This window comes from Thamnophis sirtalis, unplaced genomic scaffold (assembly GCF_051295495.1).
Source record: "Thamnophis sirtalis isolate CommonGarterSnake01/CBP01778 unplaced genomic scaffold, rThaSir2_p1.2 scaffold_10, whole genome shotgun sequence".
NCBI classification, from domain to species: domain Eukaryota; kingdom Metazoa; phylum Chordata; class Lepidosauria; order Squamata; family Natricidae; genus Thamnophis; species Thamnophis sirtalis.
The window spans coordinates 1,652,732-1,676,792 of NW_028261390.1; the positions used below are offsets into that span (position 1 = coordinate 1,652,732).

At 43.5% G+C, this 24,061-nt stretch overlaps 1 protein-coding gene across 4 annotated transcripts in view; it reads left to right on the forward strand.

Annotated features, from left to right (window-relative positions):
- LOC148043715 (macrophage mannose receptor 1-like) overlaps window positions 1-24,061 on the forward strand; it is a 187,615-nt gene that overhangs the window by 145,363 nt on the left and 18,191 nt on the right. For 2 of the 4 annotated variants that reach the window (XM_087723727.1, XM_087723728.1), the window contains exons 1-8: window positions 9,924-10,006; window positions 10,589-10,650; window positions 10,934-11,050; window positions 15,913-16,011; window positions 16,477-16,563; window positions 17,353-17,504; window positions 21,777-21,892; window positions 23,420-23,541. In XM_087723727.1, coding sequence (XP_087579853.1) covers window positions 10,620-10,650; window positions 10,934-11,050; window positions 15,913-16,011; window positions 16,477-16,563; window positions 17,353-17,504; window positions 21,777-21,892; window positions 23,420-23,541 — 724 coding nt within the window. In that variant the 5' untranslated portion in view covers window positions 9,924-10,006; window positions 10,589-10,619. Of the gene's footprint in view, window positions 1-9,923; window positions 10,007-10,588; window positions 10,651-10,933; window positions 11,051-15,912; window positions 16,012-16,476; window positions 16,564-17,352; window positions 17,505-21,776; window positions 21,893-23,419; window positions 23,542-24,061 lie in introns of those variants that run through there. The other 2 variants (XM_087723729.1, XM_087723730.1) reach the window with 2 other exon arrangements.

Sequence of the window (24,061 nt, forward strand, 5' to 3'; positions counted from 1 at the left end):
GAGGTTAAAACAACCGTAATCAAACGACATGCTGCATGTGATGATGGTTTTTTTTTTCTTTTCTTTTTCTTTTTTTGTTTTTGTTTCCCCCCCCCTTCCTTTTTGGACCTTTTTTGTCCTTTTTGGCCTTCCCCCCTCCCCCCACCCTTTTTTTTTCTTTTCCCCTTCTCCTCTTGAACTTTTTTTTTCTTTTTTTTGTCCTTTTTGGCCTCCCCCCCTTTCCCCCACCCTTTTTTTTTCCTCTCTCCCTTGTTTTACTTTGTTGTTTTTTGTTTTTTAAACCCTAGCTTATTGTGGTGCTTATTAAATATACAATAGAGAGATACGGGATGTATAAACTTAGTAGGGATGCACCTGTGATTAAACGACATATTGTATGTGGAGATGGGTTTCCCCCCCCCATTTTTTTTTCTCTCCATCCTCTCCCTTTCCCATTGTTGTCTATGTAATAAAAAATAAAAATAATTTATAAAAAAAAAAAAAAAGAATTCCATACCGCATCGGTCGTCGTGCGGGTTAACAAGGGCCGCGGCAGATGTTTTGGTCCCTGGACATCCGTCGACAAGTGGGCTACAAGTGGACCAGCCAACAAAACGACAAAAATATACAGCAGATGAAAACCGTGCCATAATGGCCTGTTACTACAACTCAGAGCCAGAAAAAAGAGGCTATTTAAAGCGAATGTATGAATTATGGAAACAACAATATCCAGATTCAAATGTTAGTGCACAACGACTAGCAGATCAAAGGCGATTTATTATACGGAATAAAGTGTTTAGTGAAGTTGAACTAGAGGAAATTCAGGCAAATTGCAAAACCAAAAAAACAATATCACAAGCAGAAATAACTGATATTCAAGACACAACTAAAGACACTAAAGTAGAACTCCCAGAAGAAGCTCTCGGGGAGGAAATAACACCACCACCACTAGAACCAGTTATCACTGAACCAACTGATGAACTAACTCAAAAACAAAAAGAATTGAAGGATAAGATCATGGAGCATTTTCTGCTTAATGAGGAAAGGCAACGTTTAAAATCACTAACAACTGTGCCTAAGAAAATTTTGGCCCCTATCATGAAAATGGTTAATGCAGTGTTTTCAACAATTGAATCAGGATCCATCTTGGAAACGAACCAGTTAATGTACAGCGCAGCTGTAATAGTCACTAATGAATTAGGCATTAAATTCAAAGTACCTAGTCACACAACAGAAAAAGCATCAAAGCCAAAGTGGAAAATCCGATTAGAACAAAAAGTCAAAAAATTAAGGGCAGATGCTAGTAACTTAAAGAACATGCATGAGCAACGGCTTAAAAACAACAAAACCATAGATCGGCTAATCAGAAGATATAGATTGGATACAAGAAACATCAATGAAGCTGTAGAGATTGTAAAACAGCGGATAACAGCAACAGCTAGAAAAATTGAAAGATATGAGGCACGAATCATCCAATATAAACAAAATCAGCAATTTCGATCAGACCAACGGCGCTTTTATCAAAGTCTTAATGTGAATGGTGACACCAAAAGTGAAAAACCAGAAAAGCAGGCCACAGTTGAATTCTGGTAAGAATTGTGGGAAAATGCAAAGGACTACAACAAGGAAGCAAAGTGGATACATGACTTTGAGAAAACCATTGGCAACAAACAAATGCAAGTATTAGAAATAACAACTGAGATGGTCAAAAATCGAGTAAAAAAGGTAAAGAATTGGACATCACCTGGAAAGGACCAATTACATGGTTTCTGGCTTAAATATCTGACCAGTTTACATGCAATATTGGCCAGGCAACTGAATGAAATTTTACAAAAGGGCCAAATTGATGAATGGTTGACAACTGGAAAAACATACTTGATTCAAAAAGATCCAACTAAAGGAACAACACCTGAAAACTACAGACCAATAACATGCTTGCCAACAACCTTCAAATTACTCACAGGCATTATTGCAGATAACATGATGGATTATTTGGAAACAAACAACATCTTGCCAGTAGAGCAAAAAGGCAACAAAAGAAGGAGCAGGGGCACAAAAGATCAGCTCCTAATTGATAAAATGATATTAGAAAATTGTAAGAACAGAAAAACGAACTTGAATATGGTCTGGATTGATTACAAAAAGGCATTTGACTCACTGCCACATAGTTGGATCATAAAATGCTTAGAAACAACTGGCATTAATAAAAATATTACATCCTTTACTGAAAAGGCGATGAAACAATGGAGAACTGAGTTGGCAGTAGGGAATGAGATTTACGGAATGGTTAATATCAAGCGAGGAATTTTCCAGGGTGATTCACTTTCACCTCTTCTCTTCATCATTACAATGATCCCACTATCAGTAATCTTAAAAAAAATGAAATTAGGCTACCAAACAGCCAAAGAAGCTGAAAAAATTTCGCATTTACTATATATGGATGATTTGAAACTCTATGGAAAGTCAGAAATAGAAATCCAATCATTGACAAACACAGTCCGAGTATTCAGCACCGATATTTCAATGCAGTTTGGCAGGGAAAAATGCACCACTGTATCCATAAAAAGAGGCAAAATCACTGCATGTGAGGGAATTGAAATGCCCAATGGCCAACTAATTAAATGCAACGAAAATGAAGCCTACAAATACTTAGGCATTCTGCAGTTGGATAACATCAAGCATGGAGAAGTAAAAACTACTGTCAGGCGAGAGTACACCAACAGAGTTAGGAAAATTTTGAAATCTAAATTGAATGGTGGAAATACAATCAAGGCCATAAATACCTGGGCAATACCAGTTATAAGATACACAGCTGGTATAGTTAACTGGACACAAGCTGATTTGGACCTTTTGGACCGAAAAACCAGGAAACTAATGACAATGCACTACAGTTTACATCCACGTGGTGATACTGATAGACTGTACCTGCCCCGAAAATCAGGTGGCAGAGGATTATTACAAGTGAAGCAAACAGTTGAAGAAGAAAAACATGCACTGGCTGATTATTTAAAAGAAAGTCAAGAACATCTATTAATCGAAGTAAAGAACAAAAATCTACTGAAGGCCCAACAGACGAAACAAGAATACAGAAAAGATGTGATAAAAACAAAAATGGAGAGTTGGCAGAACAAAGCACTGCATGGTCAATTTCTGGAAAAAATAAAAGATAAAGTGGACAGTGAACAAACTTGGTTATGGTTAACAACAGGTACATTAAAGAAAGAAACAGAGTCACTAATCCTGGCTGCGCAAGAACAAGCTACCCGCACAAATGCCATTAAGGCCAAAATCGAAAAATCCTCTGATGATGCCAAATGCAGACTTTGCAAAGAAGCTGATGAAACTGTTGATCACATACTCAGCTGCTGTAAAAAAATCGCGCACTGATTATAAATTGCGGCACAATTCAGTAGCACAAATGATCCATTGGAATTTGTGCAAAAATTATAATATTAAAACAGCAACAAACTGGTGGGAATATCAGCCTGAAAAAGTCACCGAAAATCAGATGGTCAAGATCTTGTGGGATTTCTATATACAAACGGACAAAATACTGGCGCATAATACACCAGACATCACACTGGTTAAGAAAAATAAGGTCACAATCATAGACATCGCAATACCAGGTGATAGCAGGGTCGCCGAAAAGGAACATGAAAAAATCGCAAAATACCAGGACTTAAAAATCGAAATTCAACGACTATGGCACAAACCAGCAGTGGTAATTCCAGTGGTAATTGGCACACTGTGTGCTATTCCAAAAGCACTGGAATTACATTTAAAACAGTTAAAAATTGACAAAATCACCATCAGTCAAATGCAAAAAGCCGCACTGCTTGGATCTGCATGCATATTACGAAAATACGTTACGACGTCCTAGGCCCCTGGGTGGGGCCCGACTAGTAACCAATGCCAAATCCAGCGAAACAACTGGCCGCTGTGATACAATTGTATAATTATAACAACAACAACAACAACAACAACAACAACAACAAGCCTGAAAAGGTCACCAAAAATCAGATGGTCAAGATCTTGTAGGATTTTCGCATATAAACAGACAGAATACTGGCTCATAATGCACCTGACATCACCCTGGTTGAGAAAAATAAGGTTACAATCATAGACATTGCAAAACCAGGTGATAGCAGGGTCGACGAGAAGGAATATGAAAAAATTGTGAAATACCAGGACTTAAAAATAGAAATTCAATGATTATGGCACAAACCAGCAATGGTAATTCCAGTAGTAATTGGCACACTGGGTGCTATTCCAAAAGCACTGGAATTACAGTCCACAAATGGACTCAAAGACAGCCCCGAGGCACTGGTCATAGCAGCAGAAGAACAGGCACTAAGCGCTAGATCCATAGAAGCAGGGGGGCCTTCCGCACTGGACAGGACCCGGGGGCTAGATTATCCACATAGGCCTCAGAGACAGTCCAACTCATGGTGGGAGCAGCCAGGAACAGCACACAGGGAGCAGAAGAACCAAGTAACTGGCACTGTCCACAGAAGCATTGCATGGTCTACAGGTGGATCCTACCGAGCCCAGAGGGGAAATCTCACAGGTCATATAGAGAATAATAGGACTAAGGTCCTGTGCGTCTTCCAGATCCAGGCAGCCAGGCAGCTACTGTCCAATCAAGCAGGCATCGTAGTGGTAGACAAGGACCAGAAGAAAGTGGTGCTGATGGACTGTGATGGCCCATCAGGAAGGAGAAGGATGGGAAGCTGTAGAAGAAGTAGGCTCTGAAGGAGGAATTTGAGAGGATGGGAAAAGTCAAGGCCAAAGCAGGAGCACTCAGGGAGAGTGGCTCCCACAGGTTCCAGGAACGACATCAGAGGAACCATTCACATTACCAGTCTTCACAGCTACCGTGTTTCCCCTAAAATAAGACCAGCCCTTATTTTCAGGGATCTTTTTTCCACCTGCAGGAGGCAGTGAGTGTGGGGGCCGATGGGAGTGGGAGAGTTGCTACCACTGGCCCTGCCCTTTGTCCCAACATCTAGTTTGTGGCCATAACAGAACAAGCTCTCAGCACACCCGGCGTCCGCCCTCCCTGCCTGCTAGCCCTGGTCTTCTAGTCCAACCCCCTGCTCAGGCAGGAAACCCTATACCTTTTCAGACAAATGGTTCTCCAATCTCTTCTTTAAAAGTTCCAGTGTTGGAGCATTCATTTTGAATAGATCTTTATGGTTTCCATGGTGGCTTTCAAGGGTTTTCCTAAGGCATCCTTGCATAGAGCACATTTGTGGCATGTTATGGTGTGGCCCTGTTTCTGTTCCCATGTGTTTGTCCTCCATAAATAGTATGCTCTCCATTCAGCAATAGCCACAAAATTCAGGAGCACCCAAGGAATGGACACGCTTGCTAGGTATTGTTGTCTCCCACTTAGAAGACAGCTCTTGACCTGGTTGGTCACCTCAAATGAAGGAAGCCATCTTGCTTAGCATCACCCTCCATATGTTTATCTCATCAGGATCCCAACAGTCTCCAGGCCCAAGAGTTCCATTGTGTGACCCCTTGGCTTGGGATGGAGATCTAAAGTTTGCTTATCTTCAGCATTGTGTTGGCCCTAGAGATGACACAACATGTGGAGTTCAACTCTTTATCTGCACCCAATGGACAGAATCTTGCCAAGCTAAAGCTTTAATATTCTAGCCTACTAGATATCATCTCAGAGATTCTGTGGCTACCCTGAACCTCGCCCCCTCTTCTTCAACCAGGACTGTTATCCAGGCCTCTTCCAGGGAAAACTCTGTATGGCCCAATCTCTCTCCACTGCCCCTCCCCTTGCAGGTGCAATTCCATCACACATGGGGATGACACTGAGCGCTGAACTGACGGAGGACCTTCCCCAATGCTTTCTTGCAGGGAGCTAATAATGAGGAAAGGACCAAAGTCTACAGTGCCCCACCAATGAATACCCATCAGCCGGTCTTCTCCTCCCACTACCACCCTCAACTGAAATCACCAGTGAAGATGGGAATAGAAACACTCCAGAATTCTCCCCAAGCCTCAATTCCTGAAACAACCAAGAAGGGCGCCACAATCCTTAAAAAAACAAAAAACCAGCTGCCTAGAGATACGTAATCTTTTGTCATGGCCTGTTCAAAGATTGGAGGGGGAGATGTTTCACCAGCCTCACCTCTGTTTCCCTGCCAAATCAACCAGAGACCAACATTTGGAGTTAGTTAGAAACTCCCACTGAGGTGAGGGAAGAAGGTGAATGGACTGAACATTTATTTTGTGCTCCAAAGTCTATAAATGATACTCATTTTGTCTGGAGGACTGACAACTGTTATTTCTTCTTTTCAGATACTGGAAGAGTGGGTCAACCAAAGGCAGTTGTGCAAGATTAGCTAAAGAATGTTATGCAAAACTGAAGTGTTGGTATGCTGAGGACTGTAGTGCTCTAGGAAGAGGCATTTGCAAAAAAAAACCTGAGAACAAATGGATAAACTAATTCTTTTCTGAACGTTCCACAAAATTGTATTTGAGGAGCTCAGTGACAAAAAAATGCCAGTTGCCTCTTAAAAACAGTTGCCCCAGTCAGGCGGTGTAAGAGCATGAAAGAACTCCGGGCTTTGACATCAGCTTCCAAACACCTTTTTACATCCTGCCTTTTGGACATTGTCTTATTTAGCAAATTAAGGGGCAAGTAAAAAAGAATGAAAAAAGAACCCATCTTTTTTGTATTCATTCTATTTAGTTCCTGCTGGGCAAACTTTATTGTTTGTAAGCCGTCCAGAGTCATTGATTTCACTGGATGAAATCTGGTGAGAACAGGATGAGGGTGGTGGGTCCATCCTGACGTTCTTTGACCTCTTGGTGCCCTTTGGTACCATCAAGACAGGTATCCTTTTGGTCCAGCTCTGGACTTGGATGATGGAGAATGGCATCGGTTCAGCAATTCTCACCAAGATCATTGGTCCAAGTGGTGTGGAAAGGGAGTGACGTCCAGTCCAAGGGCCTTCTTTTGTGAGGTGCTTCTTGGACTTGCTATTCGGAAGGGACCTTGGAGGTCTTCTAGTCCAACCCCCTGTTCAAGCAAGAAACTCTACACCATTTCAGACAAATGATTTTCCAATCTCTTCTTAAAAGCCTCCAGTGTTGCAGCACCCAGAACCTCTGGGGACAAATTGTTCCACTGATTAATTGTTCACGAAATCTCTCCTTAGTTTCGGTTGTTCCTTCCCCCCCTCCCCCCAAATAAGTTTCCATCCATTGCTTCTTGTTCTGCCTTCAGGTGCTTTAGGTCAGTCCCTTTTTGTTTATCTATTCATCTCTCTCTCCTCTATCACTTTACACACACATTCTGTCCCTCCCATCAGCTGCTCTCTGCTGAATGTAGAAACCTTAGCATGCCCCTCACTTCTTGATTCCCATGGAAACCTGCCATGAAGTAGAGGTTTTATTTTTTTTAAAAGCAAACCAAAAGGAATGATTGCATTAAAGCTGTTTCCTGTGTGGAATCCTGAGAGAGAGAATGTTAGGCAGCCAATTAAAGGAATGCTGAGTGGGAAGGTTCTGGAAGGTTCGGCATCAAAGGGGAAGTGGGTGGCACCTGTCAGAGAGAGGCTGCAGCAGGAAGGTGAAGCCACTGAGTTAAGTTGAATAGACCACCAGTTAACACCTACTTAACAGAATAAGAGAGTTGGAAGGGATCTTGGAGGTCTTCTAGTCCCACCCCCTGCTCAAGCAGCAATCCCTGTGTCCTTCTGACAACATGGCTGTCCAGTCTCTTTTCAAAAGCTCCAGTGATGAAACGCCCACAACTTCTGGAGGCAGCCATTCCACTGGTTGATTGTTCTCACTTGAGGAAGTTTCCCCCTTTTAGACATACCCAATTCCTGCAACCATTCATACATTTCAGCCTCAAGGTGGGTGGGCTTCCATCCTCTCTCTGTCTAAGGAAGATTTGGGGGACCAGTCTGCTTGCCAGTCATTTGGTCTCACTACGGCCATCGTCTCCACTCGATATGAGACCTGCTAATTCACTATTCCTCACCCGGAAATCTCCAGCCATGCAATTTCTTGAATATGTGTCTAGCAGAGAACTGCTGAAAACATCTCCAAAAGAGATTTCCTTCTTTTGTTATGCCATCCATGTTCTGGCATTAGAAGACTTTTACTGTCAGTTCTCTTCTCAGAGGGATCATCTCCATCTTTTGGGGGGGGGCAGAGAATTGGTAGCCCACCCTTCTATGCCTTTTCCTTGAACTCTTTGAGAATTTGCTGGGCAAGAGTTACAGGAGAAGTTGGAATCAATGGGAGGACTTTTTACGACTATCAAAAGCAGAATAGCTGTGAAAAACAGCTGTCAGAAACCAGAAGAGTCCTGAGTAATATAGAGCTGCTGGCAAAAGTGTACCTCTGTAGGACAGATGTTCATGGAGATTCTCAATCATCTAGTTCATGGTTGGCCCAAATATGTTTTTTTTCCAAAAGGCAACTGGACTTTCTTTGAAAGCCTTTTGCTATTCCTCCAAGGAGATTAGAACGGAAGAAGCTTCTTGGATAAAAAGTGAAATATTTTCAACAAAAGGGGAAAAAAAACAGCACCCCAAGAAAGTCCAGTTGCCTTTTGGAAAAAGCACCTTTGGGACTTCTGCGGGACATGATTTCTTCAGGATAAATCTCAACTTTTGGAAACAGTAAATAAATTCTGCTTCTGTGCATGCCATTGAAGACCTTATCAGTTCAGAAAAAAAAGGCATGAGAATATGACCTTTATCTGGTGCACTTCAATATTTTCAAATAGCTTGTCTTTCTGCAGAGGAAATAAAATGGTGCAATGGAGCACCATGAGGAATCTGATGAAGATGTTGAAACCAAAGGTGTGTCTTTGCTCAACTTGTTGCATTGAAGGAAGGATAAAGAGGGTGGGTGAAAGGAAAGGAAAGGAGATACAATATCCTGGCTTTTCAGTCTTCAGTGAAGATCAAAGTAAGGCTGATGTGTCTCAGAGTATTACTGTGAGATCATCCGTTGTACCCTGGCAAATTAAGCAATGCTATGGATTTCTTATCTCGGCAGATGCAGGATTCTGTTCTCTTCCTGTTTTATATGTACCGTATACCTTTAAAAAAATAATAATCCAGATTTTGATGCAGCATTCCATGATGATCAAAACCATTAACCACTTCAAACAGCAGAATTTGCTTTTGTTAAAGGTCAAATCAGAGTCCAGGAACCTGTCAGGAAGAAAAGCAGATGTTGAAGTAGAAGAAACAATAGGCTGGTATAGTCAAAGTCCCACATGTGGACAATTTTCAGAAGCTCATCATTCAAATGTCATTCATTCATGTTCCATGGGGCTAGTTGTTACATTGCAGCCATCCCCCACTGCTGCCTTTTCCGGGAAAGTCATAGCAGCGCTTCTACCTGCTGCTAGATGTCCCACATAACAAAGGTTCCAAGAGTGATTAGCATCATAGCAGCTGGACAGGAAAATCATCAACTCAATGGAAGGCTGAGAGAGGTTCTGAGCTGAGTTGGGAATATATGAATGAGGTTTAGTTTAGTTTATTTAGTTTAGTTTATTATTCATAGGCCGCCCTTTTCCCTGAGGGGACTCATGGCGGCTTACAATTTATAGGGAAGGGGGGGTACAAGACAATAAAACAATAAACATAAAACAGTGCAAGTAAAAATAAAACGCAACATTCATCATTCGGGTGGGGGCAGGTTACGATCTTTATCCCCAGGCCTGATGGGATAGCCAGGTCTTGAGGGCTGTGCGGAAGGTCTGGAGGGTGGTGAGGGTACGAATCTCCACGGGGAGCTCGTTCCAGAGGTGGGGTGAAGTCCAAGTGGTTGAGTTACAGGCATCCCTGGGGCACTCTCCTTCACATGTGGCTGCTGTGCTGACTGATTATTGGTTGACTAAGCCATTGTGATGTAATATGATACAATAAGAGAGCTCCACTTGGTCATTGCACTGGACAAGTGGCAGTCTGATTTCAATCTTCAGGTAGCAACAAGGATATCCTCTGTGTCATCTCCTTCCTTTATTCTTGAACCCGTAAGCACATCTAAAAGTTGCCTTATTGATTGGGTTGTCTGGATGCAGGCAGATGTCATGTAGGCTCATGAGAGAACTTGAAGATGGGTGGAAAGATCGCAGACCAATTGTGAAAACAATTCAGATATGGTTTACTTATGCTCACACCATTTGAAAACCCTTCCGCTGATTTCTGCAAAGGTTTCAGGGCTCAGTTTCCTTGTAGCGATATAAGGATCCTAAACCTTTTCTCCCATTTGGATCGAGGAGAAGGAAGGCGGAGGTCCTAGCAGCCATCCTCTTTTTCACATGCTAGATAACGGGAAGGAAAGTTATGGTTTTGCAGGAAAGGCTCTACGGTCAGTAATCAGCCAGAGTAAAGTAGTCCAAGGATCACTACAAGGCCAGTTAAGATACTTTGCAGACTGAGGACCCAGCTGCATATGGGTTGGGTGGTCCATGCAGAGCTCTAGATTCTTCAATTCTGGGTTTTTAATGACATAAAAGATAAAACTCCAGGGGAAGAAGTATATTGTATTTTTGAACATATATGGTTTATTTTTTTTAATTAACCTGTGTCATGTTCTAAAAACTCCAATACAGGATGAATGTTCATTTGGACTAAGAAGATAAAATGGCTCCCAAACCACCTCCCACACCACCACGTAGGTTGCTTATGCTCTTCTGATTTCCTACCACTTTCTAGAAAGCATTGCAGATGCTGCCTCCTTTTCCATAACGTCTCCATTGAGGTTAAGTCCAGAGAATGTGTTCTCCCAAACTACTCAATTCCATAGAAAGATTGTTTCAGGGGCCTAAGTGCAAGGACAAAGGGAGGGGTCCTGTGCCTGGAATGCATGAGACCACCTTGCAGGAAAGAGGAGGGGTCAGGGGAAAAGGAAGGGTCAGCCTCAAAAATGATTAAATGACCCATTTGTCTTCTTTCAGCGCCAAAGAATGTTTTCGAGCGATTCAGTGACTACCTGGATTCAGATGACGGCAAAAGAAGAACAAAAATATTGGTAACCATCTTCTTCGTTCTTGCTGTGGTGATGTTCTTTCTGTGTAAGTTGTCTTCTTACAAGGGATTGAGAAAGGCTTTGTCTGAAGGTCTTGTTGAACGTGCTTAAACAGGAGCAGTGATTTTCTCCCCACGCCCAAAAGGCTCAAAGGACTAGTATTCTAGTCCTTTGAGTATAAACTGAGAGCAAACCCCACTTCTTACTAGCGCTGATGATGTTACATAGGTCACAAAATGTTTTCAAGGAACCAACCAAGCTCAGAGAGCACTAAGGACCTCTCATTTCAACCCTGAGCTGCAGATGTTCTCCTTTATTGCTACCACCCACAGATTTCAACAAATTGGCTCTGCTTTGCCTGCTTAGGGAAAAAATAGTTTTGGTGATATTTTAATAACTTGTTTTCAACTTCTTTGAACTGTGCTTCCCAGAAAATATGCCCTATCCCAAAAATAAGCCCTAGCTGGATTTTTGGGGTTGGCCTAATATAAGCCCTACCCGAAAAATAAGCTCTAGTGGAAAGAAGAGTGGGTGTGGCCGGCAAAGGAGGCAGCCCTTCCCTTCCCCATCACCTCATGGCTGCTGGGCCCCTTAATCACGGCCCAGGGATCAGCTGAGGCAGCCCCTCTCGTTCTGTCTCTCGGGGTGCCTGAGGTGTTGCCAGCCTTAGGCCTGCCCACGGAGTGTTGGGATTGCCTCCTCCCCCCTCACGCCTGTCTGCACCTACTGCTGTTGGCCTTGTGAGGGTTCTTGATCAGATCGCTGCCTTTGCCTGCTGCTGGTGCCATCCTGGCATGTTTTTGAAGGGAGAAGGCGCACCTACTATGCACATGTTTTGTGTTTGTGTGTGTGTGCATGCGAGTGTGTGAGAGAGAAATCCGATCCAACCTCAGAGATTTACTTTATACCGGGGCTGGCCACAGTATTCTCTCTCTCTCTCTCTCTCACACACACAAACACACACACACACACACAGAGTTTTGATCTGATCGCTGCCTTTGTCTGCCGTCCTGGCATGTTTTGGAAGGGAGAAGGCGCAGCTGCTGTTGTCCATGCTGGGGTTTGCTCAGCGGCAGCGAGAGACTACAGGATTTTATTGATCTCCCTTCCAAAACACATTGGAATGGTGATCTTCAGGCCTTGGCAATAGCAATAGCAATAGCAATAGCAGTAGACTTATATACCGCTTCATAGGCGTTTCAGGCCTCTCTAAGCGGTTTACAGAGAGTCAGCATATTGCCCCCAACAATCTGGGTCCTCATTTTACCCACCTCGGAAGGATGGAAGGCTGAGTCAACCCTGAGCCGGTGAGATTTGAACCGCTGACCTGCTGATCTAGCAGTAGCCTGCAGTGCTGCATTTAACCACTGCGCCACCTTGGCTCTTGGCCCTGGTGGGTGCTAGTTCTCCTGCTGGCTGTGCACTTGTGAAGGCTGCTGCTCCAAGGCAGAACGTTGTGTGATATGTTAGATTTGCCTGCTTCCTCCCCCCTTTTGCCCGGCTGCACCTGTTGCTGTTGGGCTTGCCAGGGCTCTTCGGCCTCCTGGCCGCGCTGCTCTTGGATGTCCTGCAGCTTCAGTGGGCAGGAGCTCCACAGTATCCCTGCAGCAGGATTTAGGAGGGAGGGAGGCAGGGGTAGATCTCCCCTTCCTCCATCCGTCTGCTCCTGCCTGGGGAGGGGCAATTTTTGGAATGCAAAGGAGAAAAGGGCCATCTCTGCTCGCTTCTCCATATGTCTGTCCTGCTGCAGGGTTGCCATGGAGCTGCTACCTGCAAAAATGGTAGCTCACCCAAACCAATTCTGCCTCCCTACCAGGGGTGACATCCTACCAGTTCGGAAGAACTGGTAACGGAATTGGGCCTGGGTCGCCAAAGCAGTAGTGACTGCTGGATGGCCATGTCCCTGAACCGGTCCTCACTTACCCGCCCCGCCCAGTCTCTGCTTCCCATCATCCCAGCCTCCATAGCCAGCTTGCGAAGGCAGGCAAGTGGAAGGCCATGTAGAAGGCAGGCAAGCATGTTGAGGACATGTCTGCACAGAAGAATTCCCTGCCACCCCCCTCCCGGGAAGGGCTCTGTCTATGTGCCCAGACCAGGTGTGTGTGTGTGTGTGTGTGTGTGTGTGTGTGTGTGTGTACCTTTGAGACAGAGAGGGGGGAGGGGGAGGGAGAGGAGGGGAGGGAGAGGAAGTGGAGAGACACAAGAAAGAAAGAACACAAATTTTGGTTGCTAAGCAACAGCATTATTAAGTGAGTTTTACCACATTTTACAAGTTGGCCACGCCCACCCAGTCACATGACTGGCAGGGAAATGGGGGGGAGGGGAGGGAGGATTTTCCTGGGGCATTTTTGCAAATTGCTTGAAAATGGGGATGGGGAATTTTCCTGCCTCTCATTCTGTTCAGTCTTTGCTGAGGGTGAGGAGCAGGAAAATCCCCCTCCCCATTTTCAAGCCATTCAGATAAATGCCCCATTCTAGGCCTTCAATGTTGCAATCCTGGAATATGCTGAAAGCTCGGAATGGGGCCTTTTTACGAACGGCTTGAAAATTAGGAGGGGTAATTTTCCTGCCTCTCACCCTGTTCTGAAGCTTAGCACAGACGGAGAACAGGATAAGAGGCAAAATCCCATCCCTTGGGATTGCAGTGAAGATGCACATCCCCAACTCTTCCTTCTCTTCGGGCGATTTTCTCCTGACTTATTTCCTCGGCTGACATGCCTCTACCTCTACTCCACCACCCTTACCTGCCTCTGCATCCCACCGCTTTCGGCACTTACTTCTGAGTAAAACAACTGTTCCTCCCTGTATTGATGGGAGGGGGAGAGGGAGGAAGGCATTTTGGCAAATTGTTTTATGCCTTTCTCCTTTTGCTGGATTTCTATTAATGGTCCTAAAGAATTCCTTTTAGTTGGCGGCTAACTGTTGCAGGGGGTGGGACACCCAGGACGAACCCTCTTTCTGTGAATGGACCATGCCGAACGCGGTGGGATTCAGGGGATGGTGGAGTATGGGTAGAGGCGTGTCGGGGGGAAATTGTCCAAGGAGAAACAGCCGAGGAGAAGGAAGGGTAGGAGATGAAAAGACCCTCCCCAAAATGCTCTATCCGAAGCCTTCAGCGAGAGAGAGAGAGAGAGAGAGAGAGGGAGAGGGAGAGAGGAAACGTAGTTGGTTAGGCAAGCATCAGACGGCATCTCTAATATTCCATGCTACCATTGTGCTTATGGCCACCCAGCACCGATTAGAGCCTTTAATGGGAAAGATGATGTTTCAGGTGCCTTTAGAAAAGTCTAAGGAGCAGGAGACTTTTCTGGATTGCTGAGAAAGTCAAGGTCTTTGCCTGTATTCATCATGTCAACCTGTACTTCAGAGACCTAAGAATATGTTAGGGCGTAGCTCATAGTCCCTGTGTACAAAACCTGCATATAGGCCAGGAAGCCACAGAATGGATAGAACGGACCGGCTTCAGACTGGCAAAGGAATGTCAAAGGGGTCTCCTTATTTGTTCCACCTACCGACTAAATACGTCTGAACGGGCATTGAATGGCAAGAAGATGGATGTGGTTTGAAAACTGGGGGAAGAAACATCAAGAACCTGTGACCCTATTTTGAGAGCGGAAAGTGTTAACAATGTTAACCGCAAATGTCTTCAAAGAAAACACCAAGAAAGTCCAGTTTCTTGGACCTTCCAGGTGGAAAAAGCACCTTTGGCCCTGGGTTTCATTGTACTACTTTTATTCTTATGTTCCATCATTTGACTTTTCAAGAGTTGCATCCACCTGAATTTTGGGTCCAAATGGATTAGATAAAATTCAGGTTGTCCTCGACTTACAAGGGTTCACTTAGTGACTGTCTGAACTTACAACAGCATGTTTTCACACTTATGACCATTGCAACCTCGTCATGGTCACCTGATCAAAATGCTTGGCAACTGGCTCATATTTATGATGGTTGCAGTGTCCAGGGGTCATGTGATTACCTTTTCTAACCTTCTGATGAAGTCGATGGAGAAGCCAGATCCACTTAACAACCGTGTTACCAATTTAACAAGTGATTCACTTAATAACTGTTGTAAGAAAGATCGTAAAATGAGGCAAAACTGACTTAACAAATGGTTCACTTAGCAACAGAAATTTTGGGCTCAGTTGTGGTCGTAACAGAAAGTATATGACAGAACAACAGAGTTGGAAGAAAAGGACCTTGGAGGCCTTCTAGTCCAACCCCCACTCCATCAGGAAACCCTATAGCCGGGATGGCGAACTGAACTTCCGGTTTGCCCGTAGGGCCGGGTTTTTGCACTCCGGAGGCTTCAGGGAAGCTCCTGAAGCCTCTGGGGGGCCTCCCCAGGCTCCTATAAAGCCTCTGGAGCCTGGGGAGGGTGAAAAAGCAAGCAAAAACGGGGGATCGTGCTGGTCACGTGCACATGCATGCTGGGGGTCACGCATTATGGGTGCGGCATACCTGCGCATGACCCCCCCTGCTGTTGGCACACGAGCCAAAAAAGGTTTGCCATCACTGCCCTATACCATTTCAGACAATGGTTGTCCAATCTCTTCTTAGAAACTTCCAGTGTTGGAGCATTCAAAGCTTTTGGAAGCAAGACTTTCCGCTGATTGTTTTAACAGCAATTCAAAGACTACCTGTCATAATTAATCAAACCAACATTGGGCAATGAGGGGCCAAGTTCAGAAGAATTATTCTCTTCAAGAGGTTTTTTCTTTTCTTTACACCTCTGGAATTCCGGAGGGAAGGTGCTGCACATGTCGAGAGCCAACCTCTTCTGCAGGGCAGACCGTGAGGCGTTGACCACCAGGTTGTCACAGATAACAATAACCAAAATAATAGTATATTCAGTTATAACCATTGGGATGGGAGCTTAACCCCCAACTTCTTCTCCTTTCCCTTTTATAGACCAAAATGAAGTTAAAAAGCGTGAGCAACATCTACAAGCAGTGGCTTCAATTCGACAATTTGCTGTGGATTACGATGGAAGTTTACATGGCAAGAGTGGTAAGCAAGGATCCAGCAGTTCAGAAACAGCTGCTTGATTGCAATACAACGGGGCAGCTTTTAAGATCGGGCTCGAGAAGGTGCAACTAGGTTATGTCCAGTTGAGAGACTGGAGTAACATCCTGTTGCACATGGCCCTGAGGCAAGATTCACGGAAACATGGTCCCTCCGTTGAATGAGCTGCCAACGTAATAAATTCAATGTTTTCTGAGGTCGGCTCCCACCCCGATCTGCCCGTTGAAGAGATCATCCTCAAAGGTCTAAATGTGGAGCAATAATTATGGATGAGGATTTTGCAGATCTCATGTTCGTTAACTGTCCTTCATTCAAAATCTTCCACGATTCCATCTTCTTCTCTCATGGTCTCTTTAATCACCTGACATCTAAAAGAATTGGGACATGATTTGATACTTACTGTAAATTTTTAATTCACATCTCTTGACTTAAATTGCTGTATGTTTTTAGACATGGAAATTCTTGCTGCAGTTCATCTGCTTACGCTGCAATTGTTGAACTGGACCAAAAAGAACGAAGAGCTACAAAGGGAACTGAGTAAGTTAATCCAATCTGCAAACCTTCAGAATAAACAAATTCCCTTTCCTGAAGCATTTCTGGAATCTCAAACTGGTCTATAATCTTTAATTTCAAACATCTAACCAAAGTTTATAATACCTGATGCTTCCAAATAGCTAGTAAGTTTTGTCTCTATATCCACAGTTCCTTTTGCACAGATATATAGTCTAAACCTCTGGGATATAATTAACAAGACAGCAAAGTTCAAGAATGCTAAATAGTAACCCTTGTATTGAGCCTGCAATAATACATTCAGGTAGTCCTCAACTTATGACCACAATTGAGTCCAAAATTTATGTTGCTAAGTGAGAAATTTGTTCAGTGGGGCTTGGGATAGGCAGATGTGCTTATTTGATGTTGTGAACGAAATCAGCACAGGATGTAAACTGTTCCAAGTCAAGGTGCCTTTTGCAATTGACCGATGGGCATTTTGTCAATGCCGATGGTTTTCAGAAGGTGCTGCAGTTTTTGTTTTATTCTTATTTAAAATATTTTTTAAGAAATAACCAAAAAGTGCCTCATGGAAGGACCTCTAGCCACTCATTTTCATCCTGAGCCACAAGATGGACATCAAATAAATTTAATAAATAAAATTTATAGAAAACTGTACTTCCTGAAAAATACTTCCTGAAATTTTAGGACGAACACTGTATTCCAACAGAAGTATACAATTGACTTTGAATATTAAATTAATTTTAAAAAATTAGAATATACTTGTAAGATTTTTTGAACTAAGTAAGTCTTTTTGTTTTCCCTACTGGTTCATAGATACTCTTACTCAAATGCTTCCAGGCTGGAAAGCTTTCAAAAAAAATCTCTACTTCTTTTCTACAATACGAAAATCTTGGCATGAGGCTCGTGAAGACTGTTTAGGAAGGCATACTGCTGATTTGGTTTCTTGTAAATATGGTGAAGAACAAGTGAGTACAGGCATATGTGTCACCATATTTCTAAAATAGCTGCTTCATGAAAAAGTCTCAATTACTTTTCCAGAATGAAAATAGGTTGCCTGGTAGTTGGAAATGGGTGCAACTGTGGACTGTGCTGAAATGGACAGATTAACAAAAGAAATCCAGGGAAAAGAAGAAACAGAATACAGATATGGGATAAATGGTATAGGTGGATGAGGAAAGAAACAAGGATCAATGAAGGAAGACAAAAAAGCCCCAAAATAGTAGTGAAGGAGAATTAACAAATATATATGTATCCAAGTGGTGTAAATTTACTAGAGGTAATCAGCCAATATAGCAGACAGCGGAGTAAGATAAGAGGGTTAAGAATGGTGAAATGCAAATGAAATATAATAGAAGGGGAAACAATATAAGGTGAGTGATATCAATTGGCAATTGCTATTAGAAAGAACAGGAAGCTCCTGTTCGTATTGTACTGTGTAAATGTAGTGTATGTCTAAGTTTTGTTTGTGTGTGTACTTTACATATTTGTAAATAAAATTTTAAAAAAAGAAAGAAAATAGGTGCAGCTAGGACACTGCCTGGATTCCTAACACAGGAGAAAGAGAGCAAGTGAGAGTAAAAGAGGCAGAAGGGAGGAAATGATGCTGAATGTTTCTGGAGCTGCTTCTCAGTGTTGGCAGGCAGAGTGATAAGGCCAAGAGAGAAAGTGGGCAGGGGGCATCCTTGATCAGGCCTGGTTAGGACCCAAGAGGGAAGGAAGGCAGGGAATTAACTGGGAAGAGGAAAAGAGAGACAAACTGCTTGCTTTTGTATTATTTACAGTTTAGAACAGAGAATAACAATGTTAGAGGTCTTCTAGTCCAACCCCCCTGCTTAGGCATGAAACCCTACACCAATGGACAAGTCGGTACCAATTTCTTCTTAAAGACTTCCAATGTTGGAGCATTCACAACTTCTGGAGGCAACTTCTGTTCCCCTGATTAATTGTTCTCACTGTCAGGAAATTCCTCCTCAGTTCTAAGTTGCTTCTCTCCTTGATTAGTTTCCACCCATTGCTTCTTGTTTTGCCCTCAGGTGCTTTGGTATCTTCTTTGTGGCAGCCCCTGAGATATCAGAACACTGCTATAATGTCACCCTTAGTCCTTCCTTTCATCAACCTAGAGATATCCAGTTCTAGCACCCATTCTTCATATGTTGTAGCCTCCAGTCCCCTAATCATCTTTGTTGCTCTTCTCTTCACTTTTTCTAGAGTCTCCACATCTTTTTAAAAATTGTGTTAATCAAAAACTGAATGCAGTAGCCATTACCAAGGCATTATAAAGCAGTATAAACACTTCACTTGATCTTGATTCTCTCCCTCAGTTTATGCAGCCTAGAACTGTGTTGGCTTTTTTGGCAGGTGCTGCATATTGCTGGCTCCTATTTAAATGGTTGTCCACTAGGACTCCAAGATCCCTCTCACAGTTACTACTACTGAGCAAAGTACCACCTATGCTGTACCTGTGCATTTCGTTTTTCTTGCCTAAATGTAGAACCTTACTTTTTTCACCATTGATTTCATTTTGTTACATAGTGTCCAATGTTCAAGTTTGTCAAGATCCTTCTGTATCTTAAGCCTGTCTTCTGGAGTGTTGGCTATTCCTGCCAGCTTGGTGTCATCTGCAAATTTGATGAGTTCCCCATTTCCTCATCCAAATCATTGATGAAGATGTTGAAGAGTATTGGGCCCAAAACAGAGCCTTGGGGCACTCCACTCCATACTTCCCTCCATGTAGATACAGTTCCATTGAGGATTACACCTTGAGTGTGGTTGGTCAGCCAGTTACGAATCCATCTGGTGGTGATGCTGTCTAACCCACATTCTTCTACTTTATCTAGTAGTAGGTTATGATCTACCTTATCAAATGCCTTATTCAAGTCCAAGCAAACTATATTGACAGCATTCCTCTGGTCCACTAATTTTGTCACTTTGTCAAAGAATGCAATAAAGTTAGTCTGGCATGATCTGTTTTTGACAAACCCATGTTGGCTTTTGGTTATTTGTTGCTTGATTATCTTTTCCGGAATCTTCCCTGGTATTGAGGTCAGGCTGATAAGTCTGTGGTTTCCTGGATCTATTTTTTCCCCCTTTTTTGAAGATGGGAACCACATCAGCTCTTTTCCAGTCTTCTGGCAGTTCCCTGGTGCTCCAGGATCTCTGGAAGATATAGCTCAGTGGTTCTGAGATCTCATCTGCCAGTTCCTTCAGAACCTTTTTTATTTTATTTATTTATTTGTCAACATGTACGAGATAACATGTATTAGTATCGACACGGACATTTTTGCATGAGATTGGTACAAATAGATGGATATAAATAAGTGTAGCATGGCCATGAACACATAAAATGAGTACATATCAATGGGGAATGTAGGACAGGGGCAGGAGGCACGTTGGTAAGCTTATGCACGCCCCCTTAGGGCCTTCTTAGGAAATATGTGAGGTCCATGGTGGACAGTTTAAAGTTAAAGATATGTGCGTTTGAGGAACTAACAACAGAATCAGGGAAAATGTTCCAGGCAATGACTACTCTATATTGCTCATATTTTCTGCAGTTGAGTTTGGAGTGGTTTACTTTGAGTTTGAGTCTACTGCTTGCCCGTGTATTATTGCGGTTGAAGTTGAAGTAGTCGTTTACGGATAGGATGTTATAGCAGATAATTTTGTTTACTATGCTTAGGTTGCAGCATAGTTCGAGGTTGTCCAGGCCTAAAATTTATTTATTGGCCTAAAATTTATTGTGAGCAGCTGAGTTAAGTACTCTTCTTGTGAAATATCTCTGGACCCTCTCTATTGTATTAATGTCCAATATGGTATGGATTCCAGGCAGGTGAGCAGTATTCAAGGATTGGTCTAGCAAAGGTTTTGTATGCCCTAGTTAGCAGTATAGTGTTACTAGAGAAAAAACTTCGTAAAATAAGGTTGACAACTCTTAATGCTTTTTGGCAATGTTGTTACAGTGAGCTCTGGAGCTTAGCTCTTTTGAGATGAGTACGTCTAAATCCTTGACAGAGTGTGGGTCATCTATTAGATTGTATATGCCCAGATTGTATTTGGTGTTCTGGTTTTTGTTGCCAATGTATTGCCATTCAGATACGTAGTCAAGGTCGTTTTTTAAGGTGGTAGTATTCTCTGTGGTGTTAAATAGTTTCACGTCGTCAGCAAAGAGGACACAGCTGTTTATAATATGATTGCAGAGGTCGTTTGTGTAATGCAGAAAAAATACGGGTCCTAATACACTGTCTTGGGCAACATCACTGTTAACTGGTGCAGGGTTTGATATTGTGCTTCCAATTTTGACTACTTGTTGCCTGTTTGATAAGAATGCAGCCATCCACTTGTGCAAAGATCCAGAAATGCCTTAGGAGCTTAGTTTTAACAGAAGTTTGTCATGTATCACTGAATCAAAGGCTTTGCAGAAGTCTATCTAGATTGCATCTATTGCTTTACCCTAGTTGAGTTGTGTGGTCCAAATGTTTTTGCAGTGTAGGAGCTGCAGATTACAGGACAATTTTTTTTCTGAAACCAAATTGCAAATTACACCTTGGGTGTAATCCATTTGGTTTCCGCTGATTCAAACTCATCTAGGATAGACAGGTGCTCATTTACTATTTTCTTCCCTATTTTAACTTGTGTTTTTAATCTTTTTTGACAAACTCAAGGTCCGGGCCAGATCTGGCCTGCGGGATGCTTATATCCGGCCTGTGAGGGCGGGGTGCCTCTGCTGGCTAAAATGGGATGCATTTGAGACCAGCAGAGTGCTGCTGGAGGCTGGGGAGGCTGAAAACAGGCTGTGTGGCCCATTTTTGGCCCATTTTGGCTGGTAAAGTGCTGCAGGAGGCCATTCAGGCCGAAAACAGGACAGAGGGGGCTTGTGTGGCTCCCTTGCACCCCGTTTTGGCCAGCAGAATGCTGCAGGAGGCATCTGTCTCCCCCCCTCACTGGCTCACAAAAGAGAACTACAATACTGATCCGGGCCTAGAATAAATCCAGTTTGACACCCCTGCCATAAATAGTCAAAGGCCCTGAATGTTGGGAAGGGGAGAAGCTCAGTCAGTCCTTAATGGGGTCTCTGAATGAATCGTGGGCCACATATGTTCCTCCCTTAAGCGTTTCAATTTCCAATAAACTCCCTCTCTCTCCCCCTGCTACCCCTTTTCTTTGGTCTTCCCCTTCTAACTCCTTCCCTCTTTCCTTCCTTCCATCCATCATCTATTTACATCTAATTTTCCCTCCCCAAGGGCTTTATAGATGACATGGCAAATAAATATAGCCGTGACTTTTGGCAAGGACTCCAGAAGAACTCGAGTGTTGCCTCTGGACTGTTGTGGTTAAATGGATTCGCTACAAAAGAAAAGTAAGTTTTCAAACAACATCTAATTATGTGACAAGTTGTGCAACAGGGTTTCATGCCTACCACCCTTCCCCCCAAGACCTGGCTCAGTCCTGGCAGACCCGTTGTTGGATTTACACATCATGATAAGTGAGTGGTAACGGTGGAGGTCAGCTTGAGGGACACCCCAAACCAAGCAACAGGAATTTACATAGCAGGAGAGTTTGTAACCACAATTGTCAGTGCAGTGCAAAGCGCAGTCTCAAGCGACGGTCACACACAGGAAGGAAGTCTAACGAAGCAACACCAATCAACAGATTCAGAAGCACCCAAGGGCCATTTCAGAATCAGGGCGGTTGAGGAACAGAATCCAAGTTGAATTATTCGATTTTTTTATCCCACCTTTATTACTTTTATAAATAACTCAAGGTGGCAGATGTACCTAATACTGCTTCCTATTTTCTCCACAACAACCCTGCGAGGTGGGCTGCATTGGAAGAGAGTGACTGGCCCAGTCAGCCAACCAGCTTTCGTGCCTAAGACAGGATTAGAACTCACCATCTCCTGGTTTCTAGGCCAGCACCTTCAGCACTCTCTTGCTGGAGACAAGGAAATCATTATGGGGCTGAGAAAAGGAGGGGTCGGCTCCACAGAAATTCCGGGAGTCGGCTGACCGAAGCACAAATCAATCAGCCATGGCGCACCCAGAAAAGTCTATCCTGGGTCCGAAGGGACATGGTTGGCCGACCCTTTGCATCTACAAGCATTGTGCAGAAAGAACAGGGCTGTTTCCTGAGCTAAGCCTTTGCAAGGCCGATTTGGTAAATAAATCCACCACTAACCAGAGGCTGACATTTCCCTGCCTGGGGAAGGTTGGTAAGAGAAGCCAGTGTACAGTGGCCCTTGTCCTGAAATGGTTTCCAGAGGCTGCAGCAGGCCACGTGCTTTCTGGGAACAGATCCTCTTCTGAAGGGTCCTTGGTGCTGTCTGAGCTTGGCTGTTTTCCTGCAGCCGTTTCGTTACCCAAACTAGGTAACACCATCAGTGATGACCTTAGCCCTGATGATGTTAGCTAGATGGGTAATGAAATGTCTGCAAGAAAGCAATCAAGCTCAGAGAGCTCCATTTCACCCCGGAGCTACAAAGATTCTCTTTTATTAGATCAACTTCTGCTGCAGATCTGACAAGGTGAAATATAACCCCTTACCCTCCCTTACATCTCCCCTTACCCTTGACCACTAGAAGTCCCTATGGACCTCCTGTTGAATTTCAAGTAGCCACTCCCCCCCCCGTCCCCCAATGCCCTGCTGTAAATTTGCCATTAACAAGTTTTCTATTTCATATGGGCAGAAAACCTTAATCTAACAATCACCCATTGTGACTGTGATTTGGTGGCATGAGGATATTTATTGAACTTTTAAAATCTATCTACATCTAGAGCAAATCTAAACCTGGATCTAGATCTCTACATTTATATCTCTATATTTACTTCTCTAGATATATCTCTAACTAGAGCTAGATATGGGCTGATGAGTATTGCCTTTTTTTCAGCTTCTGGGCTCGTGGTCAGCCTAATGGTCATGACAGGGAAAACTGTGTTGTCGCCATACCACCCTGTGTCCTGAAGAAATGTTGGCATGATGCTCCATGTCAAGAGGCAAGATTCTTTTGTTGTAAGTTGATGCCAGAGCGCAGGTGGATGATTAACTAATTCAAGACGGTGGGATCTGATTATAAGATCTCCGATCCCAGATACATTGGTGTTAATAAATGCATCGTGGGAACCAAATTTTGCCAACTTCCTTTTCTCTGCCATCTTCCTACTTGTTCTTATCATCTTCAACCGCTAATAAAAAAAATGCTGCCATTCGCCTGAAACGGCAGTAAAAAAAAAAAGTTGACGATCAGCTGTGCTGCACGATGGTAGGAACTTTTCTTTTACTTTTTTTAGTCTTTGAGGTCTGTTTTTGCCTCCAGGAGGCTTCCCTGAAGCCAAAAACTGGGGGAGGGGGGTTGCTTTGAAAGAAAGAAAGAAAGAGAAAGAGGGAGGGAGGGAGAGAGAGAGAAAAAGAAGAAGGAAGGACCACAAACCTGGTACTAGGCTCAACTTCAGAGGATATCTTGAAAGAGCACAGCAATCCAGGGCTGGAAGAGACCTGGAGATCATCTAATCCAACCCCCTGCTCCAGCAGG